Source organism: Thunnus maccoyii, chromosome 9, assembly GCF_910596095.1.
Source record: "Thunnus maccoyii chromosome 9, fThuMac1.1, whole genome shotgun sequence".
NCBI classification, from domain to species: domain Eukaryota; kingdom Metazoa; phylum Chordata; class Actinopteri; order Scombriformes; family Scombridae; genus Thunnus; species Thunnus maccoyii.
This window is the reverse complement of record NC_056541.1, coordinates 13,289,811-13,313,010: the sequence shown is the minus strand read 5'-3', so window position 1 is coordinate 13,313,010 and position 23,200 is coordinate 13,289,811. Positions and strand designations below refer to the sequence as shown.

Genomic DNA, 23,200 nt, shown 5'->3' with positions numbered 1-23,200 from the left:
CTGCTACTAAATTAAAGACATAGACCCTAAGGCTCTGGATAACGTAGCGCTGTGGTTCCCAACCGCAGTGGAGCCCAGCTCCTCCAAAACCTTGGCTGATTAAAGGAAACACACACACACACACACACACACTCACTCACACTGAGGTCTGTGTTTGTCTTCAGGGCCAGCCTGGGATTTCTTGCTAATACATTACGCGGCTGTTGGTGCATGTATGGATGTGAGTGTGTGAGTGTGTGTATGTGTGTGTCCTCACATTGGGTACAGTGGGGTGAGGGAGTTAAGCATTGTTGTGTATTTGGAGTAGAAGTGAATAAGGAAAAATCAGCCACAGTGTGACCCTGCCAAAGCAAATATTTATTTAAGGGGTAATGGATGAGGGGGAACGAATGGCAGCACAAACAGAGGTGAAGACCAGAGAGAAGAGAAGGAAATAAGCAGAGTGGAGAATTTCTTATTGTATTAGACAGCTGAGCAGAAGAAGGGAAGGAGAGCGAAGACTTGATAGGAGGGCTTTCAAGGTTACCACTGTTTGTTATCCAACATGCTGTGGCCATGTGACGAACCGTATGGAGGGGATGAAGGGCAGGCCTTTGCCTTTTTTTGCCTCTCTCCTCTCTGTATCTCCCTCTTTGTTTCTCCCTGTCTCGCTATGGCTGGGGCCGAGCATTCGTCAGCTGCTGGCCATCTGGCTTTACTAGCGTACAGTAAGTGACTTTGCCCGCCTGCTTCCCTGCCTGGCTGGTTGGCTGGCTGGCTGGATCAGCGCAGGCCCGATTGTCGTGCATTACCCAGTGTATATGGACTCTAAGCCCTAATTGAGAATGTTAATGCGGCACCAGAGCACTGCGAAGGGGAGATTAAATCCCAGGAGCTGGATGGCGGGATGGAGCGAGGAAAGGATGGAGAGAAGGGATAGAAAGATGCTTGACACGCCCAAAGGGATTAGAGTGTGCTCCTATGGGGCCGAGTAGACAAAGAAGACTAGCAGGGATGGAGGAATGGAAGAATGGTGGAGTGGGGGGAGGAGAGGGTTTTGTCAGTGTTAGTGGGTTTTACAGTTTAGTGCGGTGTTATTGCTGACTGCTCACACTGCCCATCTGTCTGTTTATCTGTTGTATCTGTATCACCCCTATCTTTATCTCTCTTTATCTCCGACTCTGCTCCTGACCCCATGTTCTTGATTCCAGCATTATCTCTGCTCTCCCTGACCTCACAGTTTGTCTCTCTGCCGCATCTTAATCTTCCTCTTTTTTTATCTCTTTAGAAGAAAAGTCAAATTTCATTTTGCGACTTCTTGTGTCTCTCTTTAACAAACTTTTCACTAGACTTTGTCTCTAAATACCCAGACGGTTAAGTTGAAGACTAAGAATAATCCCTACTTATCCTCAACTGACAGCTTCTTTTTCTTGTCCTTGTTCCTTTAGATGCAGTATAGATGGTGTGGATGACAAGCGCATCATCGGCATGCAGATAGACAGCAAGAGTCACGCTCTGTGGGTTGCGTTTACCTCCTGTGTGGTTAAAGTGCCGTTGTCTCGCTGTGAAAGGCATGGAAGATGCAAGAAGTAAGTTTGATGCTTACAAAGTGATGAAAGGCAAAAACTATTCCAGCATACAATATGCTGCAGGACTGATGATGTTTTTGTGTTTCATCCAGATCCTGTATAGCCTCCAGAGACCCGTACTGTGGTTGGGTGTCAGAAGGAGCCTGCAGACAGGTGGTTGGCAACACCAAGTAAGTAAACACAATCATGGTCATGTTAACATGTTAATTCCTGGCAAAGAGAAAGTTAGTAGGCTGACATTTGGTGCATTTCCAAAGCTTGGATGGGATGTCAGCTACGACTCCTAAAGAGTATTTCCATAAGAAACAATCAACCACTAAGCTTTAAGATCTGATTCACGCTCCTTTAACTGTGAGCTGAAGCTAAAGATTACACTTTATAGAAACCTGATGAAAACATTCAGCAGCTTCTGGGTGAATTCTGAATGAATTTGGCAACTATGGTGCAATGTCTTGTTCCGAAAATAGCATTTTAAATTTGTTACAGCTCTGCCTTGTGTCTCTTTGTGCTGGTTCATGGGTTCTGTAGAATTTTGAATCATCCAACATACCACACTAACAGGAATTCTTCAGAAACAAATCTGAAATAATAAAACAGATGGCCGTCATATAAACATTTTGTATCATTGAATTAATTAGGAGACACGATGCTTCTTTGATGAGAACCATATTGGACGTCATTGAAAATAACTATGAAATGGAAATTTACAGTTGGAAAGAGTACTTACAGAAGCATCTCCTTCCACTCTCCACATTTTTTGACATAACCTCAGAAACTTTGACATTAGTTTTACAGTTTGTCACCTCTAAAATCATCGCTCAAGTCTCTTTGTCCCGCATGAAGCCTGCATTAATAACGAATGCTAACATAAAAAGCCTGTGTTCCAAGCAAGTTTTATAATACAGTATCTTACCTTCTTCGTCATGCCTGGTGGCATTTCTCTCTCGATTTGTCGTTTCTGTGATCTTTCTAATTTTATGGTGTGTAAGTGCAATTTCCTCCAGCTGAAAGGGCTATTGGAAGGATGAATGGAAGGAAAGTGTTGTTTGCCCCGGGCTTGGGGTTGGGTACGTGGGCTGGGGAACGCTCGATGGTCGCGGTAACTATAATTTGTGGCTGTAGCTATGACACAGAACCAGATTATGCTTTCTGAACGAACAGCATATGGAGTTTTGTGGTGGGAAAAAACATTTTACAGATGAAGTCATAACAAAAGGACCAGCACTCCAATGGCTATTTGACATTGAATGAATTTGATCCCCCTGCTGCAAAATGTTTGGCCTGTCATGCCAATACACCAAGGGCACACATACACACACACATACCCTCATGTACGCACAAAATTTGCAAAAAAAACACACAAACGCTACCCATCCTTTTGTTATTCTGCAAAGCTGAGCCGGTGGACTGTTCTGATTGAGTTTCCACTTTGGAGCAGGAGCCGACACAGAGGTATTAAGAGGGCGGACGAACTTGCTCCTTTACTGTACAATATTTCTAAGTGAGGGAGAGTGGGGGATTAGTCCCGGTAGGATCTGTGGCTCTGCGGTGAGCTATTCAAAGCATTTGCCAGGCAGGACAGAAGGAGGAGAGAGTCAGAGGAATTTTTGTGTTAAATAAAAAAATCTTTCCTCATACAAACAGGTCCCTGACGAGAGCAGACTTCTTTTCCTTAACATCAGTCTCCCTCTCTTATTTTTTCTTTCCCTCATTAAAATGAAAACCCTGTTGCAGCACTATCTCTTCTCCTGTTTCCTAGTCTGTCAGTCTGTGTTTGTCTACCTAACCGCATAGCTATCTTCTTACCTGCGTATGCCCATCCCTGTTTGTGCATCTATTTTTATCCATCTTTCTTTTTCTATCTTTCCCCTGCCATACTCTTTCTCTCTTGCATGCCCCCCCCCCCTCCCCTTTCTTCTTCCATCTGGCCTCGGCGCTAGTGTGCCAGCTTTCCCATGTGGAGTTATGCCTCTTATACCTACTGCCTATAAACAGCTTGGACTCTGGTCTCCTGCAATATGGTCCACAGTCACCCCCCTGTTCATGCATATGATCCCATATGAGTCCGTATAGTTGTTATTATGTAAACTAGATACATGACTGTGAGTCTGTTTACAAATCAGCAGATTAACAATTATTTGTCAATTATTGAGCCATTGTCACAGCCACTGATCCTGACTCTTCTCTTAAGATTACACATAGACAAATATACAGCATAATCACCTAGTGAGCCCCTGATTATTGAAGTTTGAGTTTACTGCAGGTATTCCTTTGTAAATCAAAGCCTTGGATCAAAACGAAAGGCAGACTTTCAGGAAACATTATGCATACTTACTTTACACTGTATGTACAGTATATTAAGTCCCGGTTGCCCATTCACTTCTGATATGAATAATTTATGATATTATGCCTGACCTGCATTTCAGCAACCAAGTCCCCTCTGTGCAACCACACATCTCACATAATAATCACATCTGATGCAAGATAATATAAAAATGTGGCCCCTGGCTGCCTCCACTTATGTACAGTGCAGTTTGAATGTGATTTAAATATGCATAATGCGGTTGCAGAGGGATCTTAACCCTGAGCTGAACCGTCTGTAGTGTCACATTCTAACACATTGAACTTCTGTTGCTATAATGTAGCCACTTTGGGACCTGAACCCTTTAGCTGAGGGTTCACACTATGGATCATTGACTGTCACATGTACCAAATACACTGCATCTGTAGTGGGACTATTCATTGTTAAACTATCTTGAGACCAGTGGGATTTAAACGTATAACCTTGTAAACTTCATTTCGACACAGTGTCATCACAGTCGATAATGTTATTATCAACCTATACTGGAAACCGTGACCTAAAGGTTGCCAATGTTTTGGTCATGTCAAAAAAAGCCAAATAACAGCAGGGTGGGGCAGGGTGATGACGACAGCAGGGAAATCCGGTAGATACTAAGATGCATGGCATTTGTGCTTAGACAGGTTTAATTGTGCAACTCTGCTGCTCTGTTTTGTGATTATGACTGTGTCTGATAAGCAAATCAGATAAGCAGATTAAATGTACCCCCAGATATGAAAAGAGGATGCTGCTTTTGTTGTTGCTGTTTGCATGGCTGTTATTGTGTTTGCTTTTCAGGGGAAATACGTTATCGAGAGGGTCAAATTTACCATCTACATCCCAATTAAGGTTCTATCAAACTGGTGGGAAAGATGAGTAGTAAATGGATTCATGAAAATTTTCAATCATTTGCAGCATATAAATAAATATACATGAGGTACTGTTTGGCTCTACTGTGTTTGAGAGCAGAACAGCCAAAATCCAATTGTATTTTCCTCCCAAAATCTCCTGTACTTGTCCTTGTCAAGTGATGACTCTGATCAGGGGATAGGGGGGTGATGTGGTTTTGGAAAATCCTTCTTCATGCTATAATTGTGACCAGTGGAGGGTGAGGAAGATGAGAGGCGGGTGGACAGGCAGGAGGGAAAGAAGGAGGAGGAGAAAGGGGAGGCTGAGGAGGACTGTGAAAAGCTGTCATGCATGACTGTGATCCTGGTTGACAGTTGGTCCGCTCTGTTTCACAGATCTCCTTACTGCCTGCTTGGTGGTCTTTCAGGAAGAAAACAGGTCTCGGTGCAGATTGCATCAGAAAATAACATCTTCGAAACTCTCTCTCTCTCTCACCCTCTTTCCCCCCTCTCCCTCTGTGTCATATGATGGCCCTCAAGCATGGTTACCCCTCACTGCCCTGGTCTTGGCCCATGTGATTGGGACTACAGCCTCATATCTCTACTGAATCTCAATTATGTCGAATACTGAGAAACAAGAGAGAACAAATTGAAGATCTCATGAAAACAGTGTTGTGTTTTTTGCTTCCTTAAAATGTACTTTATTAAAGCTATACAACCTAACATAACATTTTTATCACAAATAAAACATAAATCTATTTCTATCCACACTTCTAGCAATGAGTCCCGTGCCAGCTATGGATTTACAAGCCTGCCAGCATTCTTCATAACCACTGATTTTGGGCCTCCAGGGTACTTGCTAGGTGTTCTTTGATTTTATTCCAGAATAGAGCTCCCTGCGGCCTACACTGTGTGCTAGCATTGGATATGCTGTGCTTGGGGGTATTTTTGTAGTAGCTGTCCTATAGCTTTGTGACTTTGTTAGGTGTGGCGAGCCTGCATGGCCTGGCCTGTTTTCCACTGCTGACCATGATGTCTCTGTTCCCCGCAGATCAGCCTTTGAGCAGGACGTGGAGCATGGTAACACAGATGGCCTGGGAGACTGCCAAAGTAAGCAGGCCCTCTTCACTCTTATCTTTCCTTCTCTCTTCTAAACCCCCCCCCCCGGCCCCCCACCCCACCATTCCTCTCTTCTCTGTTAACTCGTCTCCCTCTTCTCTCAGCCTCCGTTTCCTTCTTCGCTGCTGTCACCTTTTTCTCCCCCCCCGTCTGTTCCGCCCTCACGATCCTCTCTTTCAGCCTCTTCCATCCATCTGTCCCTTTTGACTCTCATCCTCTTCTGTCCTTCCCCCGCTGTTTCTCTGGTCCTCTGGTCAATAGAGTGTTGTGTCCTGTTGGGCAAAGACTGGGTTCCTTCTTGCAAATCGCTACGATAACACAACACAAACATTCATGTGACACACAGGGAAGGGATTTTACTTGTGAGCAGTCACACAAAACAAGACACAAGGCTCTCCACTCAGTCAGTCAGCCTCAAAAGTCTTGAAAGGTCTCTTTCTCTCTTCAACACAGCAGCACATACGGTGTGCAGACTGTATATTCATCATTTCTGTCCAGAATAAATGTTTAGATTTGTCAATTTTTGACTGAGCTGCTCGGTTTGCAAGAGAGACTTCAAAACAATCTGATATTAACATCTCTCATCGTAGTCCATTTCATTTTAATTTCATCTGTTTGCTCAGAGTAAATGAAGCCAGGGCATTTTTCCTTCAATTTCATCAGTTTGTTTAGTCAAGGGAAGCCGTAGCATTGGACCTTCATTAGCCGTAGAAGCCATATAGATCACCTCTGATTAGAATTTAGGAGAATATTGAGCAGGTGGTCGATTCTGAATTACTTTAAAAGTCATGGCTTTTGATCATGTTAAAACACAGGCCCTCTTTACAGCAAGCAATAACACATTTCCCTTTCATTTCTTCTCTTCTTCTTTCAGATACCTTCGTGGCACTCAATGGTAAGTATCCTACGTCTACTGTAGAGACAATCAAATAAAAGAGAGGAGGGCTGCATTTCATCTCCCCTGACTATTTAACTTCAGCCACACCTCTTCATCTAGTCAATCAATCATTCCCTCTCAAGCAAATGAAAACTCCTCCTACATGTGTAAAGACGGGTTATTAATGACTCAAGGATTTAACTGGATTCATTTCACTCCTTCTTTCTGATAGACATTCCTTCCAGTTATGAAGGTAATGAAACATTAAAGCACTTCTCATAGTAATCCTCCTTATCCAGCCCCTGTGGTGTTTAGTAACAAGGACGTAGAATTAGAAATCAGAAATGTAGAATTAAAAATCTTTAACGCTGATTCTGATTCTATTAGTTCTATTAGACCTTCTCTCCCTTCGTGTCCCCCTGTCTCCCTCCTCTTTATCCCTGTGCGATTGCATCGATTAGTCCTGACCTTTGCTTTGCTAATTGGATGGATATGGTTGTTGGTGGTTTAAGGCCTTGATGGTGAAGAAATGCCTCAGCATGCGCATTAAACAGGACATGTGTCGACAGAGGGAGAGAGAGAAATTAAACTGGCCTGTTTAGAGTCAGGAAAAGATCAGATATGTCTCTGCCAACTGCGATCAAGCGTGTGAATTTGGCACAGACTTTGAAAAAGGCTAATGTAAACATGCACAGACATACTGTACATGCATTCGAACGTTTTAGTGCTGGCTTCTTCTCGCTCTCCTAATCACACAACACAATGTCACAATCACTCTTCAGTGCTGGCTGATTTGTACCATTTTCCTCACTCAAGTCTTTTTAAAGAATGATAAACAGATGTGATTAGCCTGCAGCAAAGTCACTCTTATCCATAACACCCACACCTACACTCACAACCCCCTTATTTTTATCTAATCGGGGAGTGTATTAGTTTGGTTTTCAGTGAATCTCTCTCTCTCTCACACACAGATAGGCGCACATACCTTGCAGCTGCCAGATCAAAACAGTCAGATCCATACAGAATGACAAGAATAGATATTTTGAAGTAGTTCCAAAAAGCCCAGTTCTCTGTCTCTCTCTCACCCCCCTGTGGCTGTACCCCCACTGTGATTCTCCCTCCTTTTGGAAATCCAGGGTCACGGAAAAAGCCTCTGTGTGTTGGTGTGCACCCCTATAGTGCTAAATATGCTCCCACAGGCTTGGCTGTGTGTTTCCAGGCACACACAAACACACACACACATACACACTCAGACAACACCCAGTTTACACCCTCAAACAAAGTCTCAGCCATTGCCCCAGCCCCTCAGTCTATCTGTCAGTGGTTGATATGGATTTGAAGATAAATAAATGCCCCCTCTCCATTCTCCTCTCCTCTACTCCAGACTAGACATCCTCTCCTCTCTTTTAATCTGTAGAAAGAGAGGGATGTGCATCCGTCGGCAGTTTAGAGCCCCCCACCACACCCCCCGATCCGTGGAGCAGCTCTGAGGCTCCGAGCTCTCTCTCTATGTGTGTCATCTGCCTGAATTGTACTTCCCCTGGCGGTAGGGGAATGAATTATAAAATAGGCCTGTCACACTAATCTCTCAGCCTTGGGCCAATAGTTAAATAAATCATTTTAATGATTGCCACGCCACACGGAGGAGGAGGAGGAGGAGGCTCTGGGTGGTGTTGTGTGCGGGTGTCTGGTGTGCGTAGTCTACCAGCAGCATCAACGTCAGCCCCCTGAAATGCCTCCCCCTTCTTCAAACACAAACATAAACACATATTGAAATGGCACTACTGCAAATACACACACACACACACACACACACATGGCTGTCACCTCCTCTGTGGAAAGAGCGTGTAAAATGGGAATTGGGGGCTGAGCTCCACAGAGGCTGTTGATAAAAGTGTTGTCACTCTTCATTCATATAGGGAAGATTTCATCCTTAAACGAGTGGCTTAAATACATTATATAAAATATAATATATAGCTTGTGCAAAATTGTGTAGGGTGGCTTAAGTGGAAGCATGTGGGATGGTAACGTGATTAGCATGGTTCAAAAATAAACAGTCAGACAAAAGCTTAGTACTTAGCACAAATTCTGCTTATAAAAGAAGACGGTAAAACTGAGACAGGCGGATGCTGGAAAACACACAGATCGTCGGAGAGTTGTGCATTGATAAATAGGGAAGAGATAGGTATAATCCATCATCTGCATGAAAGAGTACTTTGTTACAATTGTCAGATGTCAGACTTTCAGGTGTTAGAGCACTTATAGCGCATTCATTTCCACAGAGAGATGTCCAGTGTGTTCTATTCTTGTTATAGCCTCTCATCATGTGTGTATCGTCCTGGCTGTGTTATGATACCCTCTTCAACTGTTGGCCAGTAGTTAATTTAGCCATTAAGGAATTTAATTACAGGGTGGAGTCAGATCAGAGAAAATTCATTAACTCTTAATGACATATTTCTGATGATTGATCTAGCCATGTTGCTGAGGGCCTTGCTAAATAAAGACTGTGCTGTGAAACATTTAGGGAGATATTTGATTTAAAATGAGGAGAAAGAAAGAATAGAAATAAGATGGGAAGCAGGGAGAGGGATACGCCGAAGAGACTGAAGTTTTAACAGTGTGCATCATCACAAAATTAACATTGCTACAAAATTGATTCAAAAGCTAGATTTAATGTAACGGAAAGCTTGAAAGTGCACGGACAGAGTTACAGTTGAGGAAAACTTACTCAACGGGAACGATGGAAGGAAAGTTTGTCTCTTGTCCTTCATATCAAAGCTAGGCACCCTATGGTGGTTGTGGAGAAATACGATTGTACTCTGCTCTGTTCTGACAGGCCCGACGGAGCTTTAACATGTCAGTCAGAACAGGAGGGAAGAGAGTGAGAAAGACACAGAGAGGCAGAGAATGACATAGAAAATAAAAGAAAGGACATGTCTATGCTGAGAAACACACACACACTGAGACATACACATTTGCTAATGAGACGCCCAGGGTCACTAGGGAGAAACACTATGTTGCCTCACACAGCCCAGCAGCTGTCCTTGTGTGTGTATGTGTCTGCTTCAAAGAAGGAAAAGATGTGTATGTGTGTGTGTGTGTGTGCACGCACCCCTGCTGCACATGCACTGAAGCCTCTCCCTCTCTGCCCCGGCATCGGTTAACCTGTGTTGTGTCCGGCAGGCCACCATCATCACCACCATCACCACACCCTCTCACTCCCCACCTCGGCCCTACCTGAGGCTGCCGAGGGCCCCCTGGGGCGGGGCCGCATGGTGGAGCGGAAGGACCCCCCCATGAGCTCTGACAAAGGGGAGGACCCCTACATGGCCGTGCCCTCTCAGACTCAGCCCGAAGCCAATGGTAAGCCTTGGAACGCAACAGTGAGCAGTCAATTTGGTCCATTGTCACCTGTGGCAAGGGAGGTGGGGAGGGAAGAGAGGAAGGGGAGGGGAGGGGTTTGCGTAATTGAGATTTACGGCTGCCTGGCTGCTTCCAGCTGACGAGGTGTAGAGATAGTGGATCGCTTTCTCTCTAGGGGACAAATTGCCTCACACTGTGCACGTAAAACCCCTGCAGAAAGACAAACACACCTATACGATACAGTACATACATATGCAGACACATGCTCACGCACATTTTGTGCTCATTAAGAAGCATGTACACTCACAAAAACGCTCACGCGCACGCTCTGTGGGTTGGATTTATTATCCGTGGACTCTAATGTCCCACAGGAGATGTAATATCCAGACCATTACGCTCTGAGAAGGAAGATGGCGATGTATTTATTTCCTCGAGAAGATGGCCCGGGCCCCAGCTCTGTCATGCTTTGCGACACAGTGACATGACATTGAACGCCCTTTTATCCTGTGTTAACAACCTGCCTAATGCTGTACTGCCTCAAGGACAGCTCGCTGGATAAATGAGTAGAGAAAAGCAGAGAAGGAAAGGAGATGAGAAGGGGACACACATCGGGAGGGGGGGAGAAAAAAGGGTCACCGCTGTGCTGCACATCCATGTTTTGTCCCTTAATAAAACAGATAGACCTATTACATATCCCATTAAAACAACATGCAACATATCCCTGCTACATTATATAGTTCATGCTATTAGAGTCACCATGGCCTTGAGGAGATATTGATTATTAATAACGGTGATTCATCATGAGCGTGGCCTCGTAGACACCCTCTATAGACATACAGTATATAAAGAAAGAGACAGAGAGAGAAAGAGCAGCTAATGAACTGAGACAAAGGTGAGATTTTTTTTCATTGAACTTTAAATATGAATACACTTCAGTGCATCTCTCATAATTAAAAACACTAAAATAAGGCTTCATGGCAGTTCAGTCTGCCACATTAACATTCAAATATCCATCGTCTTTGGAATAAACAGAGGCAGAGACCGCAGAATGTCAGCTGGAAGCAGTAAAGCACCCGTAGATTGATCCAAGCACAATGGTGGCAGAAACTTCAGACAGCATGCCTACAGCCAGCATCACAACATGCTGTCGCTCCTCTTGCTTTTACCTGAGCAGGTGTAACATTACTCGAGCCTCACAAGAAATAGTGAGGAACGCTGTACTTTGAGAGTCACAGACTTTAAGCTAAAAGCCGTCTGGCAGTCCAAAAATGTTCCAGGAACTTTTTTCCTTTTTTTTTATTGGTGGGGGTGTGGGCATTCAACAGAGCATGCTCAGGTAACTGCAACAAGGCTTCACATTTCAAAACATGCTTCCTGCTGTTTTTTTCTGTATTATCATTATTATTATTATTATTATTATTATGATTTTATCTGACACCTTTGCAGCTTGTTTCAGTATTTATCAGTTCTATTTCAATTTCAGCTCTACAGTCTTTTCTTTTTCCTTTTCTCTAAAAGTCAACTCTGATGAGATTTGTTTGAGTTTCTTGTGTCAATTTCTTGTGAGCAGTTCTTGATATTTTGCATGGCTTGGTCTGAGACTACATTTTCTTTTTTGCTATTTATATATTTGCCTTTTTCCTGCCTTGATTGCTTTGATGGTATTAAGCACAGTTTTGCCTCCATGCAGCTTAATGCTTTTACAGCATGGCAAATTGAGCACCACAGTCAACAGTATTCATTTCCCGCTCCACCCATCCTGCCTCCTCTTCCTTCCTGTCGCCCTCAGTATTACTGGCTTCAGGTGTCAACTGTACTGTGAAAACTTAGCAAACTGCATGACTGAAAGTGAAAATGGAACCAATATAGGAGAAATGATTATGGAGTCAGAAACTAAGTATGTTGGAAAAGTAAATGAGTCCTTCAGTCTGCATTTTAACTGCAGCGATAGACCCATGCACCCACTTTACAGGAGAAATAAGAAATAAACATCTAACCACACCATCAGTATTTCAAATTAAGTAAAAAAGTTGAGTGAAAATGTATTAGCTCATGTCCAAAGTCGTTAGCGAGCTTGTTCGTGATTCAAAAGAAATTACAATTACTCCCCAACTTTTTCATTTGCAGTTGAAGCATTGTGGAATCTTATCTGCTAATGAATATTACAGTGCTGCCAATATGTATTAGGCCAACACCACCAGAGTAATTAGAAATGCTGTAGAGTGATGAGTATTCGCACACTGATGATATTTAGCACCCAACAGCATCATTATCTAGCGTTCCAGTGGGGCCATCGCAGTTGCCAGGTGGCTGCTTGTGTTTCACAGTACATTTGAGCTCGGTGTTTGTCTGTCTGTCTGGCCCTCATCTGTCTCTGTTATAATTTTCCTCCACTCCTGACATCTAACCCTACACCTCTCCCCCTACGCCTCTCATCACTCACCCGAACCCCAAAACCACCAACCCTGCCACTTTCACCATCTGCTGCCATTGTGATCAGTCTCCCTTCCACAGGACCTTTCATCTGACTGGGATGGCATGTTCCAAGGCTATACCTTACCTAGTGCAAATTAATTCCCGAACCAATTTATGGAGCCTCCTCCCCCGATGCCCCTCCCCCTCCTGTCTCTCTCTGTCTCTTTTCCACCTCCATTTCTGCACCTCCTCCACCTCCTCTGTCTCTCCCCTTGTAGACTGTCTCCTCTCCAACTGGAGTCGTATCTCTTCCCTTGTCTGCAGGAATGAATCCTTGCCCTGCTCCCCCCCCCCCCCCCCCCTCGCTCTTCCCTCTTTCTGCCTTCGTATCTCTCTCTCTCTCTCTCTTTCTCTGTCAGACTCAAACCCCCCCCCCCGCCCTCCTTCGCCCTTACATCCACCCTCCCCCAACCCGACCTGTAGCCACTGCTGTGTTGCTCCAATTTATGGGTTCATTACAGCAGCTATCCAGGGGAGAAGGAAAGGGGAGAGGTGGAAGGAAAGAGGGATGGAGAGAGACGACGTGGGGGAAGAGGCATGGGAAATGAGGGAGGAGAGATGGCAAGAGAGCAAAGGAACACACATGATAAAGATTTATTAAAGAGAACAGGACAATAATGTAGCAGTGACGGTTATAAGGGAAGAGAGAGGGGAGGCAAACTGGCTGAAAGATAGCATTGCACAAAAGGAAGAAGTGGAATAACCTAGGACACAAGATGCAGTGAATATTGTAGTTGAACAGAGTAGCAACAGCGTTTCTCTCTATCCCTCTGAGTCATTTGTTCTCACATTCGACCACGGTTTTAACCCTGCAACGTCTGCGCTCTCTATTTCATGTTGACCCAGCTAACTCAACTCATTTCAGACTTAAACTGTATTTAGAATGAAACAATGTTGGGACAAATATTGAAAATCGACAAGCGAATCTGGTGAGATGTTTTTGTTTTGTCATGTCATACTCATTATGATTCACAGGATTAGTATTCACAAGTGTCAATTCACAGAAGAGGATGCTTGATAAATACAAACTAGATTAGTTGGATTTAATGTGTTATCGTTTTAAACATCATGCTTCCAAAGCTGCGCAGCATTTTGATGATATTTCTCTGCCATTAGAGGGGAACCACCATAGCTTATTGACAAATATGATTTCCCTCCATGTCACAGTAAAACCAACCGTCTGCTGGCTGCTCTGCAAGGGTTATTTTCAGCTGTAGGCAGCTCCCTGGCACCTGTATGCCAAGGTGAGACTTGTATAATAGAGGGAGAGTATGACCCCTCTCACACAGGGACACTGCGCTATTTTTTTTTTCCATGACAGAAAGTCTTCATAGCCAGAGCGTTTCACTTCATCTCACTTTCTGGAAGCCAGTTAAAGAAACATTTCAGCATCGTTACCGGGGATGCTATGTCAATCTTGAATGTTAGCTTTAGTTATGGAAACAACAAACTGTCAAATATGTCCAGTAGTAGGAAGAAGAATGCCTTTTTTTTGGTTTACAGTCAAATTCAGGTTTCAAACTTTCTTATAATGCACAGAATTGTTATGAAGGCTGTTTGTCCTTGACTCCATTAAGCAGATTTGTGGCTTATATCTTAGTGTATCTGGAAAAATATAGGTTTTGTATGTACTACTGGTTGAAACACTGATTTATCCCCATATCGGTTCAGCAAACGGCAACGAAAGAAATAACGGGAACTGACAGGAACAAGAGAATAGTGGAGTAACTTTCTGTTAAATAAAACTGTGTATCAGACATTATACTTTCAGCAACAGCATTCTTCTACCACTTGTGAGAAAAAAAGAAAGAAGAAGGATTTCCCGGTTGTCTGATTTTTACCTTCCTTTGGAGGTGAGGCTACTAGATTTTAGGTAATAGAAACTCTAGTTTAACATGAACTCATGCTCACCACCAGATTATGCATTTGAGTTTTCCAGGAGCTTGTGAGCACGCAAGGCACAGAGGACACTGGGTAAATTTAATGTTAGTAGTTTCGTATGTCCTTACAATAGAATGATAGGATTCTGCTTAATCTTATGAAATAAGATGATAGGATTTAGGTTGAAAGTTGGTGAAGTGGCCCTTTAACGCAAGAAGACTGCACTCAAGGGAAGAACATGTTTTAATCAAATAATCTTACGACTCATATTCCTGTCATTCTTACACCTTCACTATTATTATAAATACAGGACTTTGTTGTAGTGTTCTCTACTGGTCAAAGATTCTGATAGGCCTTTGTGAGGCAGATGAATAATCTGCAGCTCATTGTGAATCATAATAGAAACAGTGGACTGGATGTTTTCCCGGCATTACGCACTTCCCTGACTGACGTCAAGCCATAAGCCATAATTTCCTCCACTGATTAGCTTATTGTTCTCTCAGACTGCTTTTGTTTTTTACACGCATTTGCTGCTTACTTCTCCATTTTTGTGTTTTGGTTATGCTTTTCAGTAAGACTTCTCGCTATTACTGGCTCACACAAAAGCTTTGCTTTGTCATTTGGCCATGTGAGACTGAATCTCATATCACGGCAGCTCATCCCTTTGTGCTTTTGAAGCTTGTCTAACCCACATTCAGCTGTCATTATTCTACTTTGAACTGAATTTAAATGGTCATGTTCACGTTGTGTCCATGAGCCACTCGTCAATTAGACACAAGCCAAGTCTTTGTTCTCATTTGTACTATGCAGGGCCTGTTGTTGTATACTAATAGATTTCTAAAGGATTATCAATACCTGCATTTATAACTGGATGAATTACAGCACATACTATATTCACATCACACATAGCACTTTAGTCATCCATAGAGGTCAGAGGCCTGTCAAACATTTTCAACAGTCAGTGCACGATAAAATAGCACTACACTTCAATGGGTGAACAGTGACTCATCAGGATTGAGTATTAATTAAGAGCGGTCAAATTTATAAGTTTAAGAAAAGTCACACAAGAGTTCAAAGCAAATCTACATTTAGGAATGGCTGTCAAGTAAAAACCTTGTATCTAGAATGTCGACGTGGTAGCTCTGAAATTCAGAAATAACTGGATTAATTGTTTTGGCTGTGTTATTCACACTGGGCAGTGCCTCTTAACAAGTCGATCACCCATTAATACAAACAGTTCTAGCGTCAATTTAAGAAATCATTGAGCTGATGAAAAATGTTCCCAGGGACGTTTAATTTGAGCAGATTGCCTGTGAGTACTAAAAACTACACTATGTATGCACGGAGGTGGATAGGTTAGTACGTCGCTGTTAATACCTGAGGTGCAGAATGATATAATTAGGGGTTTAATTATATCTTAACTGGCTCATTAGTATACAGTACACTGACTCAGGATTGTCTGATGAATGCTTTAATTCTGAATAACACCATTGATGCAAGTGCCTCTTAAACGCAAACATACACAACACCTAATGGGATAATACCCTAAATGGGGATTAAATAGAACTTAATTAATTACTGTCATCATTTTAACAGCAATGTCCTTTTAAAAAGATGACAACAAGCAAGTCCTTGAAAGCAAATAGGAAGTTTTAAAGGCTCTTGCGGCAGTGAAGGCAGAGTAAACACAAGTCAGTGAACATTTGCTGCTCCTCTCCTTCATCTTTCCTTCTACTTCATTACTTCTTTAGTTGGCAAGGTCCACTGTTTTGCCTTTCAACAAGTGACATGTCGGTGAGTGTAGTTGAGTCTGGTTAAGATTTTTATCATTTTTTTCAGACAATGTCTGTGAGTAACGGTCGTCAGTCAGAGGTTAGCGCCCTCTCCGTAACCCCTCTGTGATGTTTAACTGCCTTTGAAGTTTTCCCAACACCAACACAAAGACAAGCTCTGTGGGCTTAAGTCAGTTGGTGCTTCTGAAGAGATTAAAAGAGTGTAAGAGTGTGCATGTGTGTCAGCCAGACACACAGAGAGAGTATTCACAAGTTCCAGCTACACCGGATTACAATGTTTCTGATTTACAAGCAAGTGTTGCCGACCCAGGCTGTTTTGACAGTGAGAAATATCTGAGTATCTGAGATATGTGTTCAATATCTGCATGTTGAGGCCCAGGGCGGTGTGAAATTCAAATCAATTCAACTGCTGAGTGAAGTGTGGAACTGTAGGATGCCTTGCGCTGCATTCTGGGGTTGAGGCGAGAGTTGAAACCAGAAGATTATAAGTCACTGTAAAGTCAGAGCCCCAACAAGATGAGACTAAAGCAGAAAATCTGTGGGTTTGAACAACTCTTTGATACTTTTCAAGGTCGTGTTGTGAAAGTTTTGAAAAGTATGCCAAGATCACAAACAGGCCTTTAACAATGAGCGACGCAGCCACCTTGATTTGAAGCCCTGAAGTCCTGTGATTCGACAGAGACAGCTCCAGTGTCCTCTGTGGCTACTTTCATTCTCTTTGATGTTTAGGGTGAGAAACAATTTCTCACATGAAAGATGGAGGTCTTCAAAGTTTTCTTTTTTCTTTCTTTCTTTCTTATTTTACCCAAGGCCTTGGGCTAAGTATCCTCCGGAAGTGCGTGTAAGTGCAAAAGACAAATGATGGATAGAATGGGAGAAAAAATGAGAAAAATAATGAAAAGACTTTTTTTTTTTTTCAAGAAAAGATGCAGACAGGAAGAGCCATGCAGTGCAGGTTAAATAGCGCTTTAACCTCGGCTCCCACACCCGGAATAGAAGACAAAGATCCAGCTCCGCAGTTCGCCCCCTTCAACAAAGTGGACAACCCGTTTGGCTCTGCTGCCCCCGGCTTTGTTATTCAATGTGAAATCCAAATCCCTGGTGGAAGAAAGTTAACCTTTAGTGGCAATAAATTCACTGTCATGAAAATTCACAACAGTTTTGACTTGCTCTTTCAGCATGTAAGCAAAGCAGACAGAGATGGATGAATGTATTTACATTTATCAAGGATTATGGAAAAAAGAGAGATTTGCCAAAGTATTTGTTTATGCTTGTGCTTTCATTTTCTTACGTAAATGTTTTTTTGGAGATTTTCAGGGCTTCTCATCTCAAGTGAAGCTATATTGTTTGCCAAAAACGTTTAACCCAGCAGCTCTCAAACAGCACCCGTCACCGTTTCTGCCAAAGGATGATAACTCACAAAGACCACAAGGTTGTAATTACAGCCTTCCCAGTTTCCACTGAATAGAGGACTTAGCATATGGAGGCTGAACAGTATGAAAGGAAACCCTCTGAAACAAGAAGAAAGTCACAAAAATGATTCATTGTTTCTTTAAAGGAGAGAAGTAGCAGAAAGTGGGAAAAAAAAGATCTAAGTGAGGACAGAAGAAAGTCAACAAAATGAAAGATAGCAGAGAGGAAAAGTATCTCTCTTGTTGTCAGATGTTACTGAATGAGATGGGAAGCAGATGTTTTGTCAGACAGGCAGGCCATTTGGTCACACGAGTCCACAGCATAACACATGTCAAACCTTAATGTTTCACTGCAGATAACACTCATCACTTCTTGCACTATCTACACAGCAGGGCATATCCTTGATAAGAGACAATTTTGGCCAGAAAAGACGCTTTAAAGTCTTGTTAAACACTAAATGAGATATGACGGAGCTGCAAGTTGTCAGCACTCTATTCAGGAGAAAAGTGACATTTTGTTTTTACAGTAAATGAGGAATGAGCTGAGCAAAAGTATCATCTCTGTTTTTCTATCCATGTTGAGACTGAGGCATCGGTCAGTGCTTAATTCTGGCCAGGAAAACAGGTTTTAAGACGTGTTTTTGGACTAATGAAGTATGACTGCAGCGAGTAAGGATTATGGATGTTAGTTTAAGAGAGTCTGGATTTCAGTTCCATGAGAACAGATTACCATGCTGTCTCTGTGTCTGTGTTATGTCTCACTGAGGAGACACAGAAGATATTCTCTGAGTACGTCCTCGGTGACACAGCCGAGCTGAAAAGCCTAAACACGATTACCCGGCCCCTTCAGGATTTTACAGAAATATTGCAACGCTTCATTTTGTGGCATCTTCTTTCAAAAAAAAAAAAAAAAAAAAAAAAAGAAAATAAACTGTTTCAATATGCAGAGCAGATTGAAACACTTTTATGATGAGCTGCAAGAAAAGTGAGGCAAACCATGAAAACAGCAAATTGTAAAAAAAATAAAATAAAATTGCCATGATTTGCTTGTTTCCTCAGAACGGAGTATTTCAAAAATGTTTCCACATGTATATACTGGGCACAGAATAATATATATTTTGATACGAGACAAAGAGTGCATTTCACACGTGTATCTGAGTCACGTTATCATCGCCCACAAAAGCAACGGTGCACAGTGGGAGCTTTTTACGTGATAGAGCCCACCTGTCTAATCCTCTGTCTGTGGTAACTGATCTGTGTTGGCCACAGGTCATGTGTGAACGCATTATAAATCTCTCTGCTGCAGACTGGTGTGTTTAACCCAAGGAACAGAGCGCTGCATTAGATGTCTACATTCATCAACAGGCTGGAGGTTATCATTTGTGTGCATGTGTGTGTGGGAGGTGCATGTGTTTGTGTGTGTGTTCGTGTGTGTGTATGTGTGAGCAGATTACTGTTGACCCCATTTTATTACACACAACCTGCTGCTCCCACTCTCCCACCGCTAGAATACTTCATAGCTGCTTTTATTGAATTATCTTTTATTTGGCCGTATCGCAGCCCGTCTTTGCCAGTCTTTGAAAGTGGCGCTTTCATAAGACACTGATGACACAGCTCATTGGATTTAGCGCCTAATCAGAGGCTTTTTAATGTATTCTCTGTGATTCATGAGATTGGATCCAAGCTTTATGAAAAGTCTCCCATTTGCATCTATGAGAAGAAAGGGTTTGGGTATTTCAGGCTCCTTTATCTCCGTTCATATCTTTTTTCATTTCAGCTGAAGGTTTTATCTGGGATTTAAAATGTGAATCATAATCACCCCTCCGAAACACATTTTGAGTCTAAGATTGGATTTTCGTGAAATATTGAATGTTGCTACTTCAAGCTACCATTTGTGCCCGATTTGAATAGGTGTTCCTTATGATGGGATAAACGCATCTTCATTTGCATGTTTTTCATGAAATTATTTAAACCTTTAATCTTTTTACCCAGAAAATATCTTTTAATTATTGTAATTCAATATTATTTTCTATTTTTTTGGCTAGTCTAATAATATGCATCTTTCCCAACAGCTCTATTTTTCTCACAAGTTCCCACAACACACAGCAGCAGCAGCAGTAGTATCAATTCTACTTCCTGTAGTGTGCCTGTCTGAATGTCATCTCTGCATCTCTCTGCAGGTGTGATCCGTGAGAGCTACCAGAAGGGTCGCGACCAGCTAGTTCCTGTGACCCTGTTGGCCATCGCTGTCATCCTAGCGTTTGCCATGGGGGCCATCTTCTCTGGCATCATAGTCTACTGTGTCTGTGACCACCGGCGACGAGACATGGACCTGACAGGCCGCAAGGAAAAGGACAGCCACCACCTCCACTCCCGCCGGGGATCCATGAACAGTGTGACCAAGCTGACGGGCCTGTTTGAGACGCAGGCCAAAGATGGTCGCCCTGAGGCGATCCTCACCCCTTTGATGCACAACGGGAGACTCACACCAAATGGGAAGATGCTGATCAAAGCGGACCAGCACCACCTGGACCTCGCTGCTCTGCCAACGCCTGAGTCCACTCCCATGCAGCCACGTCGCAAGCCCAGCCGGGGCAGCCGTGAGTGGGAGAGGAACCAGAACCTCATCAATGCTTGCACCAAGGACATGCCACCTATGGGCTCCCCTGTTATCTCTACAGACCTGCCCCTGAGGGCCTCGCCGGGCCACATCCCCAGTGTGGTAGTCCTGCCTCTGCCACAGCATCAGCACCAGCTCCAGCCTCATCTCCAGCAGCACCAGCAGTCTTACCAGCACGAGTACGTGGAGCAGCCCCACCACAGTGACCTGAGCATGGGTCACAGTGTCATGGACGACCAGGGGGCCACCCTGGAGTACAAGACAGTGAAGAGCCCTTGTCACAACCTCAACATGGTGGACCCAGATGGGGTGCTGCCGCCACGTGTGCCCCAGCGAGAGGCCTCCCTCACCATCCCTCCTGCAGTCCCACAGATGGGCAAACGCCTGGAGGTCCACTCGTCAGTCTACGGGCTCCGGAAAGGATCAGCATCCTCCGCTTCCGGATCCTCTGCCCTCAAGAAGCACAACACCAACTCATCTAACTCCTCCCATTTGGCGAGACATCACAGCTTCAACCGTGTGGAGACTCCACCCCCTGCGCCCCAGAGGGTAGACTCCATACAAATGACAGCACAGGGCATATCTCTGTCACGGCAGCCTGGAATGAGCTCCTACGATTCACTGCCTCGAACGGGCATCAAACATCTCAAGCCTGATGTCCCTCCCAAACCCTCTGTAGTCTCACTCTCAACAAAAGTCAAGTCCAGTGACTCCTGCACATAGTCAGCTAGTTATCTAGTCAGTCCAATGTGAACGGACAGTAGTGAAAGGGTTTTTTCTGAAATAGAGAAAAAAACAGGGAATACTGTACAACTTGCATCTCCTTTTAGTGTTTTTTGTTTGGTTGGTTTTGGTGTACAGTACAGTGGAAAATGCAATACAGTTTTTTAAAGGAAACACTTTCTTTTTATATAAATATGTAAATATTATAAAAATGGTTGTCGTCATTTGTTGCCGTCATCGAGCACATGCTCTGGCTGGCTCCCAGTTCCTGTGTAAACACACATGGGAACACGTGCTACTGAAACAGAAGAAGATGCCCTGAATATTTCATCCAACGGTGCCCTGTAGCATCTAAGACGGTGGCTCTCTTGTTTGTGGTGTCTTTGGCCACCGGGACTTCAACTGATACTTTATCATGCTGGTAAAAGCACATAAGAAGGCAGCACCGGGGTTTGGAGAATCATTGTTGTACAGTACCTTGAGGGCTGGGGAATCCGAGCGAGCAAGCACTTGGACCCAGAGACTGAGCTTGGACTGAAAGGACAGATAGCGGCCTGAGTTCTGTGGGAAACTGTGAAAAGCCTCTCAGTGTTACAGCAATCAAGTCCTGCCTTGGTTTGACTGAAAGCCTGGGCCAGAAGAATCTTCTACTGTACTGGTTACTGAATAACACATGACTGTTAATACTAATAGCTTGTTGTATTTATTTTTATTAAGTGCTTTTGAAAAAAAAGACTGACTTTCTAGGCTCGGTGAGAGAGAGAGGACAGAAGAGAGATCTTTTAATATTAATTAATCAAGTGTGATGAAAAAAAAACTTATTTAAAGTCATTAAACTGGAGCCAGTAGAACTTTCTTAATGACTAAAGGTCCACTAGGTCTTACTGTGTGCTCAGTGGGACCTGCAGCTTGAGATATATGTGACCTCTGTGAAGAGGAGGAGATATTTATTTAAACTGTGCCAGACAGGGACTTTTACCTTCATGGACCAGAATTTCCATTGTTTTAGACCAATCATAAAAAAGACTTCCTGAATCTCACCCTTTCACTCCTACAATGAGCACCCTCCCCCCCCTCCCTCCCCCCCTTCTCCAATCAGCACTGTGGTTTTGTGTGAGTCAGTAACATTTGTCCTGATTGGTTGCTGGCCTACCTGTGCCATCAAAGCTCACTGTTGCATGTTGCAAAGAAATAAGAGATGCAGCTGCAGCAACAGTATGGGAATCTGCATACACACATACAAAAAAGAAGCTGTAAGTGACGCCGCGAGCAAACGAAGCGATGCCTCCATCCCGGAACGTATCGTCTTCTCTAGCGGCGTCACACAGATGAGCAGGCGAGAAAGAAAACTATAAAAACATCTGTATTGCCTGCTTCTTTTTCCACATGTAAATTTGTGCCTTACACCCTAAAGTAGTGACAATGTTTTCTTTAATAGCTGTTAACTTTGTCTCCTTGTAGTATTTTTTATTTTTCTTACATCATGATATTTCCCTGGTTTGATAAAAATGCAATTAAAGAATGTAGGTGTTATTGTTGTAATTCTGGTCCCTAGACATAACACACTTACAGTCCAGAGGGAGGAGAGGAAGAAGGATAGTCTTTCTTCTTTTACTCTTTCCCTCTCTCTCTCACACACACACACACATGCACACACACACACATATGCACACACACACACACACATACACTCATCTTTGTGGTTCATTTCTGATTGTGCCATTAATGCGCTTAAAGCAGCCCTTTATGTTGTGCTGGCAGTGTCGATGAAGACGTTGTGAGTGTTTTTGATTTTCTATTTTATACAATTTAAAAGTCCTGGTATTTGTTTTTACTTTTATTTTTGCTGTCTGTTTGTTTGGAGTGATGGTTAATTGACCGATTAACTGAACAATTAACATTTGTTACTTGAGAAGGCCAATGTACGTGTATCTTTCCCGTGCACTGCAATGATAATGCAACGACAACACTAGCAAACGTACAGTATGAGATACACACAAGCACCCGGTGTACTAATACAGCCCTAGGCTTCTTATGTGTATCCTAACACTCAGTTGTTAGGCAGTTGCATAAACAGGCTGGTTCCTGTGAAGAAAGTTGACATTTTAAAACAACAATATTAACAAATGTACCTTATTTAACCCCCTTTTTCTAAGAGAAAAGACAGTTTGAGGACGTTTTAT

The 23,200-nt window shown here is 43.2% G+C and overlaps 1 protein-coding gene across 2 annotated transcripts in view; it reads left to right on the top strand.

Annotated features, from left to right (window-relative positions):
- sema6a (sema domain, transmembrane domain (TM), and cytoplasmic domain, (semaphorin) 6A) overlaps positions 1–22,081 on the top strand; it is a 103,228-nt gene extending 81,147 nt beyond the window's left edge. Inside the window, exons 14-19 of one of the 2 annotated variants that reach the window (XM_042421897.1) lie at positions 1,428–1,568; positions 1,661–1,738; positions 5,806–5,864; positions 6,748–6,768; positions 9,934–10,113; positions 19,855–22,081. In XM_042421897.1, coding sequence (XP_042277831.1) covers positions 1,428–1,568; positions 1,661–1,738; positions 5,806–5,864; positions 6,748–6,768; positions 9,934–10,113; positions 19,855–21,017 — 1,642 coding nt within the window. In that variant the 3' untranslated portion in view covers positions 21,018–22,081. The remainder of the gene's footprint in view (positions 1–1,427; positions 1,569–1,660; positions 1,739–5,805; positions 5,865–6,747; positions 6,769–9,933; positions 10,114–19,854) is intronic. The other variant, XM_042421898.1, reaches the window with a different exon arrangement.
- The last annotated feature ends 1,119 nt before the right edge of the window (positions 22,082–23,200 follow it).